Consider the following 23,425-nt stretch of genomic DNA (forward strand, 5'->3'; position numbering starts at 1 on the left):
GAACAAGGACTGTACTGCATTAACATTGGTTGCATCAGTTTTGTTTACGCATTGTCAAAAATCGAAAATGGTCTACAGTAGAACCTTGAACACATGCGATGCCAGTCTGCATTCTCATTCTACGTTCTCAATCAAAAGCTCCCTAATACTATAAGGTTTTTAGCTTTGTAGGTGCCTTTTTAAAACAGTTTTTCCACTGTAAAATACTTTGAATAATTATGATTGAATGAAATCAAAAGTAGGGGAAAAGGTAAGGACTACTACTAAGATATTTAATTAGCAATAAATTGTATCAGTCTGAAAAAAAAGTTTCTCAATAAACAGTGGTGGTGTCAGATTCCACACCTACCTCGTCGGGCCACCAAATTTGAAGAATAGGCAGCTCTACAGGCTTATAACGTGCACTCAAAGACTAAAAATGCTTTCTCAATTAGTATTCCCTGATGAAATGTTCACTGTAACTTTCCCAACAGCGGACCTGAGCCTCCTGGACCAACCAATGGTGCCGCCACTACTTTGAATTTCACATTTAAAAAAATCAATTAATAATTTCGTAAGAGACACATATATATAAAAGCATATTTGTTGATTTTTACGACTTTTTCAAACTTTCTTTGCTTGATTTCCATTTCGTAAACAATATAAGGGAATTATGTTATTCATGTTATTTGGCTGGGGAATGATTTTGTTATTCTAATTTTCAGTTGAAAGCTAATTACTAATAAAGCCCTGTCCAGACCTAAGTATAGTCATGATGACATCACATTATGACCATGTATAGGCATATGGTGACTATATATGGGCAAACAAGAAAATTTGATAGTGTAGACTCAGCTTTAAATATACATAGCAAGCAATTATAATATTTAGTTTTATTGTTCAAGATTATTAACTCTACGCAAATAGTATATCATTGATTACATTACTTAGTTTGAATTTCTTAAGTAGGCATACCATTCCTCACAACATTATCATTTTACATGTTCAGTCATCTTTAACTTCAATTCAGTTAAATTCAGTTTATTTATTGCTACAAAAGCCAATGGACCAATATCCACTAACAGAATCACGACACAACATACAACCAAAAAAGGAATGATTCGCAGCACATCCATCCTGGTCAACGTATTCATTCTAGTCGTTGCTCTGAAATATAAAGATCATCTTTTTGGAGTTCTGAATCGATAAAGAAATCTGGGCTAATTAAAATACAGTTTTCAATAGTATGCATCTTTAACAATTTATTCAATACTTTGTATACTCTGGTATCAAGAAAGCCAATATATAAAACTGATTAAAGCTAGGCTAAAACACCAAACGGTGTTTGATGAAAAACTTGGAACGGTTTATGAGATACAGATATTTGAATACTAGTATCTAAAAACTGGGGGGAAAGGTAGAAAAAGGGTGGTTAGACCCCTTTTTGACTACATATCAATTTTTTTTCCTCCGGAGCCTGGCTATAAAAGACATCATTTCACCAGGCAATACATCATAATAGTAATATTTAGAATAGTTCACAGGTGTAAAAGAATATTGAAATTTACACTGCACAAAGTATTAATATACATTTTTTTTTTTTTTTAAAGAAACAGAATAATGGTTAGAATTCTAAAAGTGTTTGATCAGGAATTCATTTTACATGTGTGCCATCCTCATCTTTTCCTTTGTCATACCAGCTAAATAAAAAAATGTTTGTGCACATACACATCCCAATAATACATGGTTTGTTGTGTACTTGTTACAATTGTTAGTAAATTAACTAATACTTTTTTGTCTGTAAAAGTGCCTAAATTGTAAACCTTCTTCCCAGTGCAGTTCTACTGATGTAGACAGATGTTGTTTTATTCTTGAATAATAATATGCTGTCCTCAATGCTTTGTAGGATGCAATTGTTAACCAGTAACTCATTTGCCATTCCTTAACCGCAATAGTTGATATTGGTAAAAATTACAAAATTATGGATTCATTTTATCTTTTACTTTAGCCTTGATGTTGAAGAAGCCACGGGAAATATTGCAGGAGAGGTAGAAGAAGGACCAGAAAGCCCATTTAATATTCCAGGTATGTTAACAAGTATGGCAGCTTAGCAGATGGATGTAGATGTTCGAGGCGAAAGCACCAAATTTTTTTTTTTACATGCTCCTTATGGCCATAGCATTCAGTTTTTGGTAGGAACCACCTTTATATTTGAGGTCATTATGGCGGCCACCTTGGATTTAAAAATGGCCGCCTTATACAACTTATAGTTATCTATATCTCCACTTCAGCTTTGCATCTTTAAACTAACTTTCAAATCGTTACTTTAATTGTTATTGGGTTTATTTGTTTCCTTTCATTAATTATAAGCAATTGATGTGTTCCCACAAAACCCGGACAAAGTAGCAAGATATTAAAACGTTCTATGATTAATTAGGTTTAGAAGGATATATAAACTTACTGGGTTTATATGTTTCCTTTCATTAATTATAAGCAATTGAATTTATATTAGCACAACTGAGAAAAACAGGTTTTTTCTTCAGTTCGAGTGCACATGTTGCACTTTACACAGCCAACCTAAAGATAATGCACATAACTTTTAGTTTTCTGATGTTCAAAATTTGTCAGATGAATGATAGATTATTTGATAGTACATGAAGACAGTCAAACTTTTTAACTGAATTTAATTAACTTTTGTGAGAACAAGTCAGAGATTGTTGTGTTATGATGGTTTTGATAAGTGTGTATTTTAATGCTTTGTTTCTTTGAAGACGGCTGTTGGAACATTGCAAAATGGATCCTCACTTTCCCGTTGTCCTTCGTCCTTTACATTACCGTCCCGGACTGCAGACGTGAAAGGCAAGTCATAATTTCTGAACAGATTTGAAAATGTTTATTGCTGGTATAATCATATGTATGTGGTAGTGGGAGGCTTTAGAGTCCCACTGATGTGTTTAGTTCCAATGCTAGTCCTAATGATGCATGACTAGTAGATGTAAATATTTTTTGTTTATATGGAGTTTTTTCTAAGTGCATTTTTAGATCAATATTTTTTCTTATACTACGTACGTGGGAAGTGCATATTACTAATGCTGTTGTGATTGGTCAGTTAAGTTTGGTTGACACTGCAAGAAAGTTCCATTGACTTGTTTTGATCTGTTCCGTAGGTTTCATAGCTGGTACATGTTGACATTCTTAATGTCTATCGTGTGGATTGTTGTGTTCTCCTACATCATGGTGTGGATGGTAGCACTCATTGGTTATACACTTCGAATTCCTGATACCATCATGGGAATAGCATTCCTGGCTGCTGGGACCAGTGTGCCAGATGCAATGGCCAGCTTGCTAGTAGCAAGACAAGGTAAATGCACTCTCTCAATTCTATATTGAACTTTTGATTGGTTGAAATGATTCACAAAGTGGCAGTGGACAGGCCCCCAATTGGACAGGAGTTCTAACCACACCGTCCATTTTATCTGATTTCTTGGGCTAGACACTAAAGGGTATCTAGTAGGTTTTAATGATACCTTGCTGGTACAGATGAATTGAATGAATAATTACAGAGGCATCACCTTTTCCACCAATAGCACACACAACACAATGTATACTGCACTTCCTCCTTTTAAATGTTGCTTTATAAATTACCACAGATGATAGTATATTTACTATACATTTTATTTTCAATTATTTTACAGGTCTGGGTGACATGGCTGTTTCAAACTGTATTGGTAGCAATGTTTTTGATATTCTTCTTGGACTAGCATTACCTTGGTTCATTAAGACAACATTAGTCAACTACGGGTCTTTTGTAAGTTTCACAATTGCTTATACCTCATAGCTGCACTTCACATACAAAATTACAATTTCACATGATTCTAAATTCATATCTTTTAACACATTGACTGCCAAGCCTTTTTTCCTAGTTTCGCCCTTTACGCCAAGGCATAAAGGGTGCCACTATAATGAAAATCATCCCAACAACTGTAATAAAACACAAACAAATATACAGTATTTATTATCAGAATGTTACTTCCGAGTTCTTCACTGAACCTCCAGGGCGAGATTTCATGTTCTGGCTACCACTGATAGCGGGTTTATGTGCACTACAATAGTGGTATGTTAAACAGGTGTTGTTGTGAACTTGCGTCCCTGGCAGTGAACGCGTGAAACAATATTGCATTATGTTTTTTAGTAAATTGGAATTTAAAAGTAAATAAAGAATTGTATTTAAAAATTAAATTTTTAACATTACTGATTTTACCATGATAATACAACCATAATGTTGTGTTTTATTGGGTGTGTAAAGGGTTTTTTTTTTTTTACACTGGCATTAACTGATGAAGACAGCATTTCATTCAACCCAGACTATATAAAACTAAATGCCCGCCTGACAAAACCTGTTTCCTGGATTCAAATCATAAAAACTCTAGGATTTTACCTCATACTATAATGGGACTTAAAGCATCCCTTTCACTAGTACTGGTACTGCTGTGCAATAAAAGTGTACCTTCGTTAACAGTTACAAAGTGCAAGCTTTAAGAAAACATTGGTAAGCAACATCGCAATACCTTGAGAATATATCAACAGAAATCCCAAAAATCCTGCAGAAAAGCCACCCAGTCAATCAGGACTGTAGGAGATAGTGGGCTGCAGTCAATGCCTGGCTTGTTATACTTGTTCTTGTTTGAGACCATATAAATATTTTTAAAAAAACAAAAAAACTGTATTGTTACATTCAAGGGAATTTATAATGTACCAACTATTAAAAAATGTTGTTTTGTTTTTGTTTTCAGATTACAATTAATAGCCGTGGATTGATCTACTCAGTAATATTATTGTTTGCATCAGTAACAGCAACTGTAAGTATTGGTTGGGTTTGAAAGAAGTAAAAATTGTGTAAACATGTAATATAAGAAGTTAATGCCAGAGTGTAAAGTATTTTAATTGCGCAGATGATTCTCAAAAACTAGCTGAAATTTGCACGGAGAATCGGAAGGAAAATAGGTGCACAGAATCGTAACTACTTCATAATACATTATATTAATGGGTCAGTGCCTAATTTTCGGCTAAATCTGCGCGAAAATCTGCCCATATTTTCTGAAATGCGCGGATTTCTAGGCCTACGCTAGTCTATAAAAGATATAGTGAGCTAGAAGTAAAGAGCTAGGAAGTTAAGATTAATAATTGCTCTCGATTCTTTTTTAGATTATTACCATTCATTGCAACAAGTGGAAGTTGGACAGGCGTGTTGGAATTTTACTGATGATCTTTTACGCCATCTTTCTGACGTTCTCCATACTTGTTGAATTCAACATGTTTGGATATGTGAATCCACCAATTTGTTGAACCGACAGCTACGTCAAATGGCGGGTATAAAAATGAAGAGTAGAAAGTTGTGAAAGCTGGTAATAAGGTGTAATCACAGAGGAAGTGATGTGATCATGTGACACACATTGATGGATTTGTCTCATCTCATATAGAAAAGTGATTTTTAAAATTCTGTTATCAAACACTTAATGCAGTATACATTATATTATAATCAATGTTTGAGGCTTTGAAATATAGCAGCTAACATTTGAAATAGAAACAATTTTGAACAGGGAGAAGAGAAATTTATTTTAAAAACCTTTTGTTTTTTCTAAGGTGTAAAATGATTTTGTACAGGCAGAGATGGGTAGTGTGGTCATATGACACTAATCTTCCATTCTGATTGATTGGCTTCCAGTATGACAGTGTCTTCACACTTGATGTGGTGCTATTGAGAAAGGAACATGTGTAACTGTGTGTTAGCTATGGAGTTGTCCTAAGAAAACTAGAGTGCTAACTGGAATGCATTCACATAAAGCATTACCATAAACTGTTTATAAAATGTGCTTAATGGCATAGTTTCTAAGAAGATTTCTAAGGTGTGCATTTTAAGTTTCATATTTGAAGCTTGTGGGTGCACCAGATTTCCTTGCCTTTTGCTTTGAAAGATGTGCGACAGAAGTTTCTAATATCTGTATACTTAATCATTTATAAAGTAAGACTTTTTATATTATATAATTAGTTGTTATATTTATTGTGGTCTCTAATGATCATATTGAAAAGGTTCCCTTAACAAAACGGCATTTAAAAAATACATATATGAAATAATGTTGATATACAATATTGTCTGTCACATCGTTTGAACATAGTGAATATGCATTTGTGCATCTCCATCTTAACACTCTAGTATTCTTTTGCAAACTCTGTTGTGTTACCATACAGAAACATTTCAGCTAACATATATATGCAAGCATTTGTTGCATAACTTGTCTAATTTTAGTGTTTGGTGCTAAGTGTTGTTTTTTTTTGTACTATTTAGAAAAATCAATGTTATTTTTATTATATATCCGAAATGATTTCAGTTCAAGAAAATTTTGTTCTATGGCAACGGGCTAGATCACCATACATGTTGGCACACGGGTGTATGCATGTGCAATAATGTGATTTAATTAGTTTTTGTTAATTAGGTACTGAATATTCATATAAATTAATTTAAATAGTGCAATGATTAATCAGTCAAAAATTCTCATAGCTACTGTAGATAAAATACTCCACAACTCACCGATTTCAGCACAAACATCAATATTACATTACATTTTTGCAGCCCCTCAAAAATATAAATAAATGTACTTCATTATTGTATATAATGTATATAATACAAAAGGATAGCAATATATGAAATTTGGTTGTAAATAATGTACAATTAATCTTCCAATTAATAGAGTATACAAACAGGAGATTAGTCTTTCACATAATGTTTACTTTCTTTGAACACTGTTTTGAAATTCACCAAATTAGTTTAATGTTTATAGATCATAAACATGTAAATATTACAGTATGTTGTTATTACAGTATATTTGTAGATGATTAAAGCCTGTCCACACTGTCACGTTTTATGCGGAGAAAAAAAATGTGATATGCCCATATTTGGGTGTAATATGACATCATCATACACATATATGGGCACAGCACACAAATTTGTTACATACAATTTGACAGTGTGTACAAAGCATAACACACATCATAAAAACTTGAATTGAAGCCATGGGCTTTTTTTTTTGCAAAATTTGGATGGACTTCTTTTCGAGGCCACTTTTGCAAATTAAAAAGGGGGACTTCTTTTCAAAATGAATGCTGTAAATTTTGAGAATTAGCCACTATAAATAGGGACACTGTAGCATCAATCAGTATCATGGAGTGTATTAACCGGAATTAAATTACCTAAACTACTGTGTAAACCAAGCATGTTTGGATTCATGTACAGTGTATGTACTGTACTAAATTTAGCAAACTGAAGAGGTGGGCTTCAATTCAAGGTTTTACGGTATACAGTACTGTATATGATTAAACCACATAGAACTTAATGGTGTGAATGGTGCTTTAAATATTAGTTTCTAGAATATTGTTTACTTGCCATGATTTATCTTTGATTTATATAATTTTGTGATAGATCTTTAAAGATTATTTATCATAATTTATTTGTGTGTTGATGTGAGACTGAGAGACTAAAACAAAAGAAAATATATGTTGCATGAAGAAATAATGTTTAGTAAAGAAATTGCTTCAAAAAATACAATAAACTTTTATATAAACTATTTCTGAATACTACAGAATTATCCTCTCCCCACAAAAAATATATACAGATGAACTTTATACTCTTGTATATTCTTGTTTATATATTTGTTAGTGTAAATCACTAACCATAACTATAATATTGTAGGCTTGCAATTTGTCATTTAGTTCAAAAGTAAAGCAATGGTACCTAAGTGGATTATTAACTTTTCATAACCCTTTCTTACATTGAAATCAATATTCTACAAATTTAAGGACCATTTTCTTACTACCGTAAATACTATATAGATTTCCAGAGTAGCAAGAACTCCAAAATCCGTAATTCAAAACTATGGTCCCCATTCCTTTTTAAAATCATAGATGCAACCCTGTAGTGTGCATTGAATTTACTACAAATCCAAGGATATATTTTTTATTTGTGAAATAGTGATTTAACAGTTTAAAGGTCAAGTTTTGCTGTGTTTAATATTCTAAGAGGAGGATAGCTATTTTTGTTGTTGTCAAGAGCGAGTATCATTAATACTGTATTCGTCCTCATGTGTGTGTTTCATAGTTTAGCATTCATACTGTATACAAAAAAAGTGTAGAAATAATGACATTAAAAAATAAGAAAGGATTTTTACAAAGAAACATAATGAGTTATTTTCTATTTTTCTTTTGATTGGTTGTTTAAGAGAGTTGAAAGGCAATAAATTTTAGTAAATGAAAATGATCGTTTGATTTATTTTGTAGTAGTAAATTTTTTACTTATTTATATATATATATCAGTCCATGTTTTTTTGGTAAACATTATACAGAGCGCATTTCCATTTTACTTGATACATGGTCAATTAAAAGCCTTACATCAGTGCTGGTTGGAGAACTGAGTAGTTCTTTGGAAGACTTAAAATGAGAGGTCTGGTATACATGTATGGCTCATGCACTACCTATTACATCATTCAAAAGAGTAGGGTGTTCATTTCAGCCTCTGTTGCTATGGGATATACAATATAATAAGGAGAGGGGGGCACGTCCGGTTGGTTACATATGATATACACAGGGCATCTAGGTGTCTATTTTTAAAATTTTCGGGAATATCGGACTCCTCCAGTCTGGGAATTTTTGGCACTGGCATTGCTTTTATCTTGACCCAAGTGGTTTTTTTTTTTTCCCGGAAAATCTTTAGTGCCTGGGGGGCATATATTAGGAAGAATTGTAGGCCTATATGAGAATGGGTGGGCTGTCAAATTTGGAAGTACGCAATTATGTCGGCCCACTGCTGGTCTCAATAAATTGAACTGGCCACCAGCTTAAAAAAGGTTGAATACCCAGGTGATCAGACACAACCTCAATTGAAGGCCTTTCCATTACTACACATGTACAAACTACACAAGTTTTTTTTCTTCCTTTCATTCATGTCTATTATCACATTGTAAATTCCTTTAAAATATATATGAATTATTAATTTGAGGTTGGCAATTCCAAAACAGCATACTGTAGCTAAGTGTTAACTAAGCATAAAACTGTGGCACTGCTTTATACTTACAGAGAAGCCATAATACTTTTACTCATATCTTCGGCAAAAATTATGTGGATTCTCATCATTTTAAAGCGTACCAATTTGGACAATAAGACTATTTTAAAAAGTCAATTTTCATTTTTGGTCACAACAAGCCTCATTTTATTTCTTAAATTCATTTGGACTCAAATAAAGAAATGAACAGTCAGGTAAACTCACTCAATTTTTAATTCATGTCATCTTTTTACATACACAGGTAGAGTACTAAATGATATTAAAAAGAGTGATATTCAAATTGCATTACACAATATACATGGCTAATCTTAGTGCAATCAGCTCTTGTGTTGCATTTCATTTAAGTGGTACCGTATCAATTTTAAAGTCTTTTATGGGACTTTCAACAAATAAAATCTTTAGTATAAAATCTGCAAAATGTGTAGGCTATGAACATTTTTTATTATGGTATTATTATTCAATTCAAAATAACCATCTATTGCCACATCTTGGAGCTACTGTTCTTGCACCAGTCTCCGAAACAACAATAGGGAGTTTTTGCAAGCTTACGAAACGAAACGAATACATCACATTTTTAGACAATCCTTCCCCTACAGCAGCATATGTCACAATGTAGCTGTATCACGCCTTTTGCATGAATCAATGATCACACATTCAGCTTGTATAGCACAAATAAAAATGGCGTATTCGTTATCGTTTTTGTAAGGTTCCAAAATCTCTCTAGTGATCTACTGATTCAACCAATGAAGTTGCCATTTATTTGAAGTCTTTCTGGTTTTGTTGGCATTCCACTTTGTTGAACTTGAACCTGAGGGAATAGATTGGAAAAATAAGTGTATAATAAAGAGAAGCTTTAAAAGATATACTGCTTTCATGAACTACTGATTTCAAAAAATTTCATACATCATCAATCTAGCAAGTCATAGATTAAAAACAAAAAGTTTTTAATCTAAAACGAGGATCATCATCATCATAACATTGATGACATTGACATTGAGATTGATCATAAAAACTATGTTTATTATCAAACAGTTAATGGAAGCATTCTTGCCTAAATCTTATTGAATAATAGTGATGCCTACCAACCCTACTGTCGTATTTATGAATGAATGAATGAAATTCATTCTTCATTCAGCCAATAACAAACATATCAACTCAGAATTCATGTAGTTCAGGGGGTGGGAATAATTATTGGTCAGAGGGCCAATGTGTATTTTTGAATGACTACTAAGGACTACACACAAAATTAGATTTTTATTGTGAAATTTGAAGTTCTAAATGTGCCTTTAAAAATATTGCATTATGCAACTTTATTTGGACAAAGATGTTTTTAACTAACACTGTATTATTATTGTATTATCCCTTTTTGATAAGTTCACTTTAACGGAACGGAAGCAGAAACAAAAGGTTTTTCAAACCAAGATGGTAGGCAGGGCCACAAAACAGGGTTTTTAATTAGGGTTCAGAGGCCACAACAAACTGCTATTGGGCTGCAATTTGCCCACCTGTGATATATAGTAGTTTACGTTATGTTTATTTTTCTCTTTAGAAATGGTCATAGTTAGTAAAAGGAATAATAAAAGTTGCATCTTATGTTCAAAGTTAATCAAAATTAGTGCAAGAATTAAGATTTAAAAAAAAGAATTTCTTACCCTCCTTCCCTCTACTATATGAACTTCTTGTTGCACTGCAGTCTTCATTTCTTGTACTGTTTCAAATTGTACTAAGCCAAACCCGCGTGAAAACCCAGTTTTAATATCCTGCAAAAATTTAATAACAATAATATAATTTACAGCCTATTTATATAAATACCACCATCTGGTCATATTATTTTTAGACTTATATTAATGGTAAGATCCACCCCAATTTTCAGTGGCCAACATTTTCATTCTTGATTCATCTGTCTTCATATGCTACAAGTCTAAGTGTTGCAGTTTGCATGCAATGATGGCGGCATGATCTGCCAGGTAAGGGGTTGGTTAACTCAAATGGGAAGATATGCTAGGCCTAGATGAAGATCAGATACAGATTAATTATAATCACATTCATATCACAATAAAAAAATATCTTAGCAATGTCAGACCGCAACACCTGAAGCAGAGTCCATCTCAGCTGCATCCAAAGGGTGAGGTAAGGTAATAATAGAACTAGTTACCAATACAGTACACCATTCTGATGAGTTTTACCAAAGAATATTTTTTAATTACTGTGTAAAAGACTGGACCATTGTTTTGGTTTGAATAATCAATAGCTTTGGGGATTAAGTTGGTCTACTGTTGTGATTTTCATTAAATTTATTTATAACAAACTTACAAATGGAACATTCACCTGCTTCACATTACCAAACTCACTAAAATAACTTCGAAGCTCACCTAAAAACAAAACACACAAAAAAAAAACAAGTTACATATCAAATGTAGATGTACTTTATCAACATAAATGAATAGCTATTTTTAAATCTAGATTTATACCTAGGCTTGCCCAACTTCATCTATGCTCAAACCGCATTTTACCTCTGTCTACTTGCTCTTTGGCCCCCATTCTAGATTAGCGCCACACATGGTTTAAGGAGTTTCCAGCATCGAAGTTGCTAAAACTGGCTAATACCCAGTTAATTAAAGTTCATATGCATGCTCGACAAAGAGTGGCATTTTGAGCCACACAGCCTTGGCAATCATGGATAAGGTGAAAGCAAAGTCCTTTTTCTAGCTTCAGCTAGAGAGTAATCAAACCTGACCAAAAATACTAAAAATGACATTAAGTTTCCATTGAAATAGGGATATATTTCCGTATTCTCAATTTTCACATCATACCCTCAGACATTCTCTAGAACTCAAAATTCAGAATATCTATTATGCATCCTAATCTTTCAAGGTGTCAACTACAACTCAATTTGGTATCAAAAAGCAACTAAATTTAGCTGTTTTTGGTATTTATCTGGAGAACAGGATATTGCAATCATGTAAATTTCAAATCGGGTGGGTTCCCATACTGTAAATTTTTTTAATTGTGCAGATAATACCTCAAAAACCAGAGCAAATTTTTGCGTGGACAGTCGCTAGGAAAATATGCCTAGGTATGTTTGCAGAATCGTAATTACTGCATAATACACATATATTAAGATTAGGCCAGAGCCTAATTTTCAGCAAATCTGTGCAGAAAAATCAGCCCTTATTTTCCCAAATTATATGTGGACAGATTTCTAGGCCAAAACAAAGCTTTGCCGCTGAGGATATATTCCCTGCACAGGCCTTACTATACAGTCTGGGAGGGTTGGAACATACATCCATGTACTGTATCCCCCTTGCCCAACTTCCCTAAACCAGGGCTAGGCTAGACTATGATGTAGGTAGGGCCAGGCCTAATTAAAAAAAAAGTCTAGCTAGCTTAGCCTCTCTATCTAGGCCTAGGTTAGGCCTACTACTAGCCTAGCCTAGGCTAAAAAAGGGACGCCTATCATCAGACAAGTACCTAGCCTAAGTAAGTAGGCCTAAGTAGGGAGCAGCGACGACAGGCCTAGCCTAAAGTATGTAGGCCTAGCCTAGCCGGTCACACACGAGCACACGCGGTTACGAATACAATATGGACTATAAATATAATAATAATTATCTGTTGCATACATGGTCCTACTGTCCATGGTAGTCTTGCAACAAATATTTCACAAGCTTTCTTTGCTGCTTGCCTACCACTGGCCATATTTTTTGGGGAGAAATTCTGACCTAACGTGCGACACGACGTGAGCTAGCAAGACCTTTGAACTTTCATTCGTAAAACCAAAAGATACTTTACACAAGATAGCAAAAATGAGGCGGAAATTGGTCCAGACGTACGCGGCGCCCTTCTGTTGCTAGGTGGCTAGCATTGAGATATGTATAACCAGACGCATGCGGCGCCCTTCTTTTCCACTAATGGAGGAAAATTTAGTCACTAATCAGAGTTCGGTCATACGAATCTGCGCTTTTGTGTCTGTCATTTTATTTTTTTGATTTATTTACACCTACAGTACTTGTTTGTCAACGATTTCAACCTCCGCAAAAGGAGGTTAATGTATTTACAGTTATGTAACTGTAGCAGAAGTTATATTTTAGAGCCAGCCGTACGCGGCGCCCCATTGTTTGTATTCCCACCATTCAAGATTCAAGATTCTTTTATTTGCAATCACTGGCACAGTAACAAGTGTAAATATCATATAATAAATAAAGAAACAATGCATTTCGGTGGAACAGTTTTTTTTTTTCCTGTGGAGAACTCTATCTTGTGTTTCTAGTTTCTTTGTTCGTACTTATTTTTCCGAAAAACATGAATCTTGCGCGCGGGGATGGAGTAAAGCTTTGTCCAGATTATCAAATTTCTCTTTGACAAAAAACTGTTCTATGGCCATATATAGTCATGATGTGCCTATATATGGTCATGATGTGATGTCATCATATTTAGGCATGTCATCACCAAAGAGTATATAACCATACAGTATAACCAGTGTCTTTTTGTCAAGAAAAATGTGGTAGTCTCTGGGACCGGGCTAAGTAGACGCGTCTATTTCAGTAGGGGTGGATTATTATTATTATTATTTCAACAAAATGCAAATATCCAACAGTGAGCTAATGTAGAAGCCAATTCTATTAACAGCCAACACAAATTTAGTAAAAAAAAGTAATATGTTTTCTTTAAAGAAAGTAGGCTAAGTACTACTAGGCTATGCCTATACTTAAGGTAAAAACTTAAATTCGATTTAGGCCGAGGCCTACCTTAATGAAAAATTAAGCATCCATTAAACAGTGGACACTGAGATAGGCAGGATGGCGCTCCCACCATGAACAAGTCAAAACGATGTTCGCTTGACATCGATGCATTCAAACGTGAATTTAAACACTATAAACGACGTCAACCTGCTCCGAATTTTAGCCAAGTTGTCGATTTCACTGTTCCTTCTGTGACTGGCACGCAATCCGTAAATATTTACCTTGAATCTTTATTATTTTATTTGTGTACCGTGGGCAGGCTAGGAAGGAGGGGCCTAGCATGACTTCATTTAGAGTCAAAGATTTGTTTTATTAGGATAGCCTGCTACTACTAGCTTAGGCTAGTGCACGTGCGCTTAATTTTTTATAAGGGTCATCTCGCAGTTTTTCTCGATTTCAGGCTCCATGTACAATATTTTTTTAGTTTTATTGATTTCAGTTCATTTTCTAAGCCCAGGCCCTAGTATTAAATCATTAAATGCTGTATTGGAATTATCAATTATGATTTTTTTACCGTGAGGCCTAGCCTTAGCGGCCCCAGCTATGTGTAGAAACGTCCTTCGTTCCATACAGAAACATCATAATAATACTCCAAAGCACAAGGTAAGTATTCAGTATATATAGTCTTCTCGTTGACATGCAACTAGCAAGGCTGAGCTCTCGGCTCCCAGCTCCAGTCCTTTTTTAGCAGGGTCGGGTGACGTAATTTTTTTTTTTCGTAAAAATTTGTAGTGTACAAAAAAAATTTCTGATGTATTTTAAATGAATATTGGACAAAATAAATGTTGGATAGCAGCACATTCATTCAAATGTGATTGATTATTCTCAACATTTGGTACATTGCTATGTACTTCAGATTGTGCATAAATGTGTTCCTGAAGATGAACAAATCATCTTTGAAATATTGAATCACAGCTTGCATCACGTTCTTGCATACTCTGTTTGTCAAACTTTAATGTTGAACACCGTATTTTTCTTTAACATTCTTCATTCGATATTGGATCTTCGTCATAATTCCCATTGCTAAACAATCTAAAATTCATGCAAAGTGAATTCGCCAGCTAGCGAACAACCAAACCAACCTTTTATGAGCTTTTACTTTCCTGTCGAGTTATTGTTCCAACCACAAACGGCATTTTCAAGCACTTCAATCAAGCACAATTCACTTCAACACAACAGGCATCATGGATGCCATGGCTGTATAATAGTCAATAATAACAATTTGTACTGTATAGATATGTGCTCATCTTGCCACTATTTTATTTTATTTTATTTTATATTTCCAGTCTTAAATTTAGCTATGCTGTCCTACCTACAAAATAGCGTGAATTATTTTTCCATCCACATTTAGTTTGTCTTTTAAATTTAATTTTGTGAAATATTTGCAGCGAAGATTGCACAAGAACAGTAAGCGAACATGCAAACGGATGGGCACAGCCATCTTTGTTGTGTTGTATGATCTGCAAGGTCACAAAGCGAAGCGTTCTCCTGGTGTCAACATTTTCTTTTCCGGCGGTATATTAGGGTTGTCAGATCAAAATTATGCAATGGAGTAGTTGTATTAAGTGGTATCACATGAAAGAGCTCTACAAATACAATATCATACTTTTTAAATGAAGTAAATTGGTTAATTACTTTTTGAGTTCTGTTATTGTCGATATACACGTCATATAATAGTTGACTTGGCATGGTTTGCTTGATGTACAGTGGTGGAACATGCTACATAAACCAGTCGTTATCTCTCAACAACATTAGACAGGGCGTCAGTTGTGTGATGTGTTTGTATTTACATTTAATCAGCTTTTTTATTGTACAAACAAGAACCACACAAATACAGAGACAATTAATAACAGAATCTACCAATTCAAATAAAGTTCACGATTTATTTTTGAATCATATCTCAAAAAAATCTTCACAAAAACAATATTACTGTAACACAATCGAGATATAGGCCTACTCGTTGTTTACTTTGATATTAACTTCGTAGCATAAATAGTGACTAAATTTAATAATATAATTATATATTAATATAACTTTAACATAGCTACAAGTATTAAGTGCTAGAATCACGTTTCTTAATAGCGAATAGCAAATAACGGCCTTTTTCATTAATCGCTTCTCTGATTGATCTTCCGAAATCCTAGACCCTGGAAACACCAGGTCCACCTCATCAAATATGGCATCCATTCTCCTTGGAGACAGCGGTTGCCTATCGGTCATGTGACTTCTTGTACCAGAGTACAATTAACTAACTCCTCGTTAGTGAATAACACTTCTAAAAGGCTTCGCGAAAGACTGGAGGCTTTGTTCGTCCCACTCCTGCATTTCTTGTAAGCCCGGTGGCTGACGGGCACCGCTCCCCCCAACAAATATACGCCATCGTCGTCAGGAGGAAGTGGGTGTGTACTTGTACTGGGCATCAGTGAAGAATTTGGTGGTGGTCTGCTGCTCTTCAACAATCTGACCTCCTTCTCCAGAGCCTCCACTCGTTGCAGTAATGATCGAATTGTGGCATTCTCATGGATATCTATAAATAATGGATATATGGAATAGAAAATAACTCATGTAAATGACTGTAGGCCTACATTGTGATTTTCTTAAACAAATTCATTAAATTACTAATAAGAGATGCTTACTATATAATTTCAAAACAAAATTTAATGACAAGAAAGATCGACGTTTTTTTCAAAATCATTAAACTGCAAATTAAAATGAAGTTCACAGCAGAACACTTATCATCTTTGTTTTCACTACATATTTGTTTATTATGCATCATTTTTTCATAACATCACAATAATGCCCTAGTTTAACCTGTCTCTTATACACATCTAGATGTGTATAAGAGACAGTATATATATATTACATACAACTTTGGCCACACTGCGAATCCGAAAACGATAGTTCACTCTCAGAGAAGTTTAAAATATTGAAGTCTTCGACTCTTCTTCTTTTCGGGTGTAAATATTCAATTGCTGCTTCTTCTTCACTGATGATATTCTGCTCCTCGACTTCTTCTTCAACGGCATCGCTAACATCATTCACTACCTTCTCTTTCTTCTCAACGGTGTCTCCAGCCTCGCTCAATATGGTGTAATGATCTACAGTGTAGCATTTTCTTCCATGACAGTGATAAAGCAATAGTCAAGTTGACATCGAAATATAGGGGTATTACTGTAACATACCTGCAATGCTTATAATTTCTCTATGATCCTCCCATGTAAAACTTGGATTCAATTTTATATGTATCTGTGACCTCTAACTGTCTGGATACTATTCCACCAACACTATCTGAAATACAAACAGAATTATGCAGATTTAAATTTGTGATCATTAAAAAAATTGTAACAAGTTTTTCCAAATATGGCTTAGATTGCTTTATTTCTCTTTCTCTGTGTCCTTCTATTCAGTCAGCATAACTGGACCAGGCACCTGCTCATCAACGGTGTCTATCAATTCTTCTGGCTGTTTGACAGTTTCCACCAAATGGGTTTTGATTTCATGGTTTGTTTATTTAACTGGTTTCCCATTTACGGACCTTGATAGCTGAAAGTATTCTTTCATTGGTGCTTTTGCTTGAATCTTGCGATGGAAATTTAGTTGGTGGTAGATTGAATGCCTTCATCTGTTTAGTGTTCACACAGCTCGTAATGCTCTATTTCTTCCGCTGTGAACCATTTTCCACCCTGTGATGTTATTTCATTTGACAAGAACTTTCTTTTGCCCTCTTTCTATGTTTTTTTCTGTTTTTCTTGTACAGTAGGTTAATCCACCGCTGCTTTTTGATCTCTTGGATACTTCTAATGTATCTATCTTGCATTGCAGGGGCATGAGCTGTTGCTTAGGCCATATGGGTTCTGTAGCTGACCTAAAATACTTGGATTTTCCCATCCTTTATCGCTTTAATCTTGGCTCTTAGAAATTCCGCTATCTGGATCTATTGCTTGTACGATATTACCGATGTTCAGCTCCATGATCGAATGATAGATTGATTTCCAAAATGTTGGTACTTCTAAGGTTATGCTTTTAAATAATAATTTTTTCCTTTAGTTTATTGATGCCATATTCATCGCGTGCATTAAAGGCTAGCGATGTATGTAAGGCGTGCCCGTGGCTTTATTTATCTTTATAATAGGCATAGGCAGGCAGTAGAATTTGTTGGCTTTTAATGTGTTAATCAAAGAATATAATACAATTAATAGTTTCATCTTCAAACTATTGGGTGTTTCCGCACTAAAATTCCTTCATTTTCTTAATGCTTCAAGTTGTTGTTGTTGTTGCGTTTAGCAGCTTTGTCACGCCATTGTATGACTTGCACACCAAACTCAGGACTAAGGCCTAATTTTCAAAAAGATTTTCTTTTGTGTTTTTGTTTTTATTTATTTTTATTTTTGTGTGGGTTTATGCCTATTCTTCACCGAATAATCAACATGCCTTTAAGAATGAAGCCATTATAGAACATTTGTCCAATTTTTTAATTGATCAGGATAAAGGGATTATGGCAAGTGCCAAGATACTACAACATCCACTATGTAAGATTGGAGTTAAAAATTGCAAAAGATATTAAGTGGTATGATTTACTAATTCACGTCACTTTGCTCATCAACGATGATGATGATTTTCAGCAGTGGCAGTACCAATAATGGTACCAAGCTTGCTTACTGATTGCCTTTAAATCATAAATTGTGTTGAAAATCATATATAACATTCAATTCTATTCTTTCAGACACTGTGTCCTTTATTTTTAATTCCTAAATCCTTTGTATAAAAAAAAAAGGACTAAAATATAAATCCAAATAATTTCAAATGGTTTCATGTTTTGTCTTATTTATAAACAAGCCAATAATTGTTACCACTTCAATATCAACTGGTTCTCCATCGAGTGCTGCAACTAGCGATTGCTACATTTGTCTCTCCTGTTGTCGGTTCATACCACTTTGGTATGAATGTACATTAAAATTGAGCTGCAGTATCAATATCAAGCCTCATTGATGGAGAATTCTTACAGAAACCAGACAAGAGATTTCATTTATTTGTATATGAAAAGTATTTTTTGGTGATGACAGCAGACCTTTACAGGGAGCATCTAATTAAGAAGCACTTCCTTGATGCATTTGATAGCATATGGCAGTGGAATACTGATCAACAAAAGAATTTCGGACCCTATTCAGTAGATGTGAAGACACACCAGGATACAAATTACACAAGTGATCGAAAGGTGACCATCATAGATTGGACATTCAAGCTTTGACATTCAAGCAAGTTGTATATCAACAATAATAAACAATGCAAACAGAAACTGGCAAAGAAAGTTTAAGAGCCTACAGTACCATGCATCTAGGCTTATCTGAAAATATCATGATTGAAATTATCAACAAAGCAGGTGCTTACTTTATGTCCTACCAAAACTACAGAGAAGAGAACTGATTAGAGATCATATGTAGAATAATGAAATACAATATGACACTTGGTCTGTGTTTGGGAAACATTCTTTCAATTTAAAGTTAGAAATGCAAAAAAGATATCTGTACCAGCTCAGTAGAGTTAATAGTACCAGGACCGCCAGATCATAATAACAGATCACAATGGTAGTCAAGTCAAAACGCTTCAGCGAGAATAATTATGGCAACAAACAAAGATTCAAGGTAACACTTAAATATGAAGGAGAAGAAATCAAGAACATGAACAGAGGTATATAATGACAACATTCTCCATACCGGAGTGACTAGACTTTAGTACACTACTGGCACATATTGTGAATTTTCTTAAACCAAATACAGGAGAGACACCAGTAGTTGTTTATTGCAGTCCCTTATGATATGGATGATAATCGATTGAAAACAACGAAATATTGCAAGTGAGAACAATTTTTGATTTAAAGAATTCATCTTATAGTACGATTTAGAAATAGACAAAAATGGCAACAATTACACTGTAATTAGTAAATAAAACTCTGTAGGCTCCTTATATAATATAATTTATACCTTTACATCATTGGCATTAATATGCAGCAGTTCTCACACATTCTGTTAATTCTTGTCTGTTACCTAGTAGGTAGTAGCTTTTAACTTTTGGTCAAATTTAAATCCTTGTAGCAATATATCTTTCCTATCCTTTCTACACATTACCTTGAACAGAATGGTTCCATGCTTTAGAGCAGATCTGTATTTTTGTCCTCTAATTTTCATTATCTTCTGCATAATTTGGTGTGAAGAATGACAAGCAATCAACTGTACATTTATTCTCTTAACCTGCTTCTCCGTCGTTATCTCCTCCCTTTCTTCTCTCACTCGGCACAAATATATTTATCCATTAATCGAGCATATTTTTTCTCTCTTATATCTGTTAAGGTAATAAAATTCCAAAGCGATCAAAATTACTAACCTGAGAGATCTTTTAACTTTTGCTGCACATTAAGTCTTACTAGATGCCTGACAGTTTGGCATATGATGGTGGGTACATCTGACAACTTCACCTTAGCTGCCAATTTTGTTTGTCATAATGTCCCATTCACCTGTGTGGCAGAAGGGTGTCAATATTATCTGTTACCTTGTCATCAAAATTGTATCTTGAAAGCTGTAATAATTATGTACAAATAATACAGTGGCAAATCCAGTTAAACTTATAGACCTTGCATTACATCAGTGCATTTATTTACAGTAACTTTTTGGCATTGTCATCTATTGGCCTACAGTACTCTTGCCAACTTGAATTTCATCTGCTGACGGGCCGAATCGATAGAGTGCAAACACTCTTTTCACTTTCTGTCTGTTTCTCCGACCGGAGCCGGTGCAATCCTGAATGTCTCCGTCTTGATTATACCCATTTTAACTGGGTCTAATTCAGGGGTGCCATTACGCCCTGAGGTATTGCATTGTAATCTTTCCTCATGTGTGAAAAAATGCTCCACTAGCAACCTAGCTACTTTTAATCTATCGTCCATAAAACTTAACAGTCGTCGCCTAAAAGCATCGGTAATTGGCTGATGGGCAACTAGTAGAGGGGCTGCTTGCTGAATGGGTGGTTGCTGAGGGGCACTAGTAGTCTGGTGAAGTATTGAACACATACAGTATTCCATGTCCAACATCAATGGTTGCCAGCACCATTCCTAGAGCCTTGAAGCCCCCTTCCTCCACTTCGTCTTGGCTCTTTGCCAATGAAAATACGGTTAAAAATGCCCATCTCTCTACCTACAGTAGGCCAGCAAGGTCAATTCCACTCTCTCCTGAAATTAGTAAATAAGACAGAATATAAAGAGTGATCACAAGCATCTATTAACATTAGCATCAGTATTGAATGAACATGTGATTTATTTATTTAAATCACTCTTCTTGTGATTCACCTGCCAAATCATGAAGTCCTCACTTACAGGCACATTCTGTACACTCTTTTGACAGGAAAATTGCATCTAGTAGCTCTCTGGTATCTGCAGAAATAATGACCACTATTCCATAAACTGATGCCAAGTACTATCAAAAGATATGGGTGCATTAAAAATTGAATCTGTCGGGGGATCATTCTCTGCTGGACAGAGGGACAGTTTGGCACATTTGCCGGGATATACCGATCGCATGTCTCACTGTTGCAATAAGGACAGGATTTTAAATCTAACGCTCACAAAAATGACCAGATTATCAAACACTTACCAGCATTTAAATGATCTACGTCATCTTCAGTATTATGGCTTGGCACAGACACTTCTAAAAATCAAAATAAATTAACAAATTAATGCTGGACGCACAGTTTAAATTGGCGTATTTGAAAAGCCTATATGCGGCCGGACTTCTTTTCAATATTGTCCCCTGCCCTTCAGAATTGCTACCACTGTACGACATTTTTCAATTATGAAATCGAAATTCTGTTACGTATTTCCTTTAAATTTTTACCATACTAATACAATAAAACTGTTATTATCAAAGACAACCTAATACTGTACTCCTGTCTCTTATACACATCTAGATGTGTATAAGAGACAGTAGCAACAAAGGGCTTAGACAAACTCCTTTCTATTGGTCAGAATCGTATTTTAACCACAATGCATTGTGGTTTTTAATAAAGCCTATATCACAAGCTTTTAGGAAATACCAAACATGCCAGTCCAGGCGATCGTCAACGATGTATGGAGAGCTGAAATTTAGCCTACAAAATATTTCCTTTGGGCTACATTTTGTATATTCTTCTAAAAGAGGCCTTCACAAAACTCGCAAAAAAGCATGTTTAGAGGTAAATTTATTTCACGAAACTTCGTATTATGTTAAATTATTAGTTCTAGATTGAAAATATGTAAAAATTGAAAAATTGCCCACCATACCCAAAATCCATGTGTTTACATTCTAGGCTCTATATCTTATTAATAGGCATTGCTTACTTAAGGCTCCTTTTGTGGTGACACGACCCATATTAAAGGACTGATTTATGCCAAAAAAATAAAAATTATTGATAGTTATTCAGTCACTTTAAGGCAGATTTATTTATTGATATAGTGACACAATGAAGTTGCTCATAATGAGTATTCAAGGAGAATTTGAAGGTCAATTTGTTTATTTTGTTGCCAAAAACAACAACTGATTGAACAGATATCTGGTACATTGTACTTCCTTCCTTTAGTATTTTGTTTTCACTTACAATAACACTGTAATACTATCATAGGCAAATCTCTTCACTTTGTGTTGTTTAATGATGGAAGTATGCGGGGGTGGGTGGGAGAAGGTAGTTGATGTTTTTTCATGATTGTTGACAGTGTGAAGTATTTACGCTACATATGCTAACTACTAAACACACAACCTTGGTAATATATCAGTACTCCGTTGTTAAACTTCTTACATATTTCTTTTTTGAAATCGAATGTTCTGTAAAGTCTGTATATCAAAAATACCATTATTGGTTTGCCTGCAAAGCTGTGAACATTAAAATACCTGAATCAGTGAAAGGGTGTCTTGGTCACATCAAAGTGATTAATGGTACATAGCTCCTGCTTTGCATATGGGTCCCTATGACCTGGCCAATTGCATGCTTCATGGTGGCCGATTTAATGAGTATGGATGGCATCATTAACTCACAAGTTCTATACTTAACATAGTACACAAGGACCAGTCTGCTTTAAATTCTAAATTTTGATCAATTTATTTTCTTCAAACAAACATTATAATGTTACACATCAATCAAAAGCGCAATAAATTAATTTTGCAAAAATAAATATGTAAAATAATTAGTATTCATGGATATAATGAGGATATTTAACCCTCTCATGTGCAAATTATTTTTTTGCTAAAAAAAATCATCTCTTCATTTTTTTATGTCAATATATATCTATTAAAGATTAAAAGAGAAAACAAAAATTACTCGTCTGGTTAATTAATTACAATTCTGTCCTCATTGTACATGAACAGCATTATATCTGTACTTGACAACTGAACATAATAGAACAATATTACAATAGCAATTTCAACTTATTTATATTTGAAGTATTATTTCCCATGTACCCTATATTTTCATGCTGTATGGAAATGTTCCATGCATGTTGGACAGACAGGCTCCTTGCATTTGTCGCACTGGTGCAATGGTTTTCTTTCTTAGTTTTGATTGACCAGGAGGACCC

The 23,425-nt window shown here is 34.4% G+C and overlaps 2 protein-coding genes across 5 annotated transcripts in view; one reads left to right on the forward strand and one right to left on the reverse strand.

Moving 5' to 3' along the window:
* LOC117104396 (sodium/potassium/calcium exchanger 3-like) overlaps positions 1-8,287 on the forward strand; it is a 44,081-nt gene extending 35,794 nt beyond the window's left edge. For all 4 annotated transcript variants that reach the window (XM_033245234.1, XM_033245231.1, XM_033245230.1 and 1 more), the window contains 6 exons: positions 1,988-2,064; positions 2,751-2,838; positions 3,147-3,340; positions 3,675-3,787; positions 4,773-4,838; positions 5,185-8,287. In XM_033245234.1, the coding sequence (XP_033101125.1) occupies positions 1,988-2,064; positions 2,751-2,838; positions 3,147-3,340; positions 3,675-3,787; positions 4,773-4,838; positions 5,185-5,325 (679 nt within the window). In that variant the 3' untranslated portion in view covers positions 5,326-8,287. The remainder of the gene's footprint in view (positions 1-1,987; positions 2,065-2,750; positions 2,839-3,146; positions 3,341-3,674; positions 3,788-4,772; positions 4,839-5,184) is intronic.
* Positions 8,288-9,286: 999 nt separating this feature from the next.
* On the reverse strand, positions 9,287-12,866 carry LOC117104446 (SRA stem-loop-interacting RNA-binding protein, mitochondrial-like). The gene is made up of 4 exons (XM_033245301.1): positions 12,712-12,866; positions 11,405-11,463; positions 10,744-10,851; positions 9,287-9,899 (listed from the first exon to the last, which is right to left on the reverse strand). The coding sequence occupies exons 1-4, from the start codon at positions 12,785-12,787 to the stop codon at positions 9,828-9,830; spliced, it is 315 nt and encodes a 104-aa protein (XP_033101192.1). The 5' UTR covers positions 12,788-12,866; the 3' UTR covers positions 9,287-9,827.
* Positions 12,867-23,425: the final 10,559 nt, after the last annotated feature.

The sequence above is a fragment of the Anneissia japonica genome, unplaced genomic scaffold (assembly GCF_011630105.1).
Source record: "Anneissia japonica isolate Jap-2015-1 unplaced genomic scaffold, ASM1163010v1 scaffold287818_len932483_cov186, whole genome shotgun sequence".
Taxonomy (NCBI): domain Eukaryota; kingdom Metazoa; phylum Echinodermata; class Crinoidea; order Comatulida; family Comatulidae; genus Anneissia; species Anneissia japonica.

Coding starts and splice junctions, on each gene's coding strand:
- LOC117104446 (XM_033245301.1), bottom strand. CDS start 12,787: ATGGCCAGTGGTAGGCAAGCAGCAAAGAAAGCTTGTGAAATATTTGTT. Junction 10,852..11,404: donor AGCAGGTGAATGTTCCATTT/GTAAGTTTGTTA, acceptor AAATTTTTGCAG/GATATTAAAACTGGGTTTTC. Junction 9,900..10,743: donor ATATAGTAGAGGGAAGGAGG/GTAAGAAATTCT, acceptor CTATTCCCTCAG/GTTCAAGTTCAACAAAGTGG.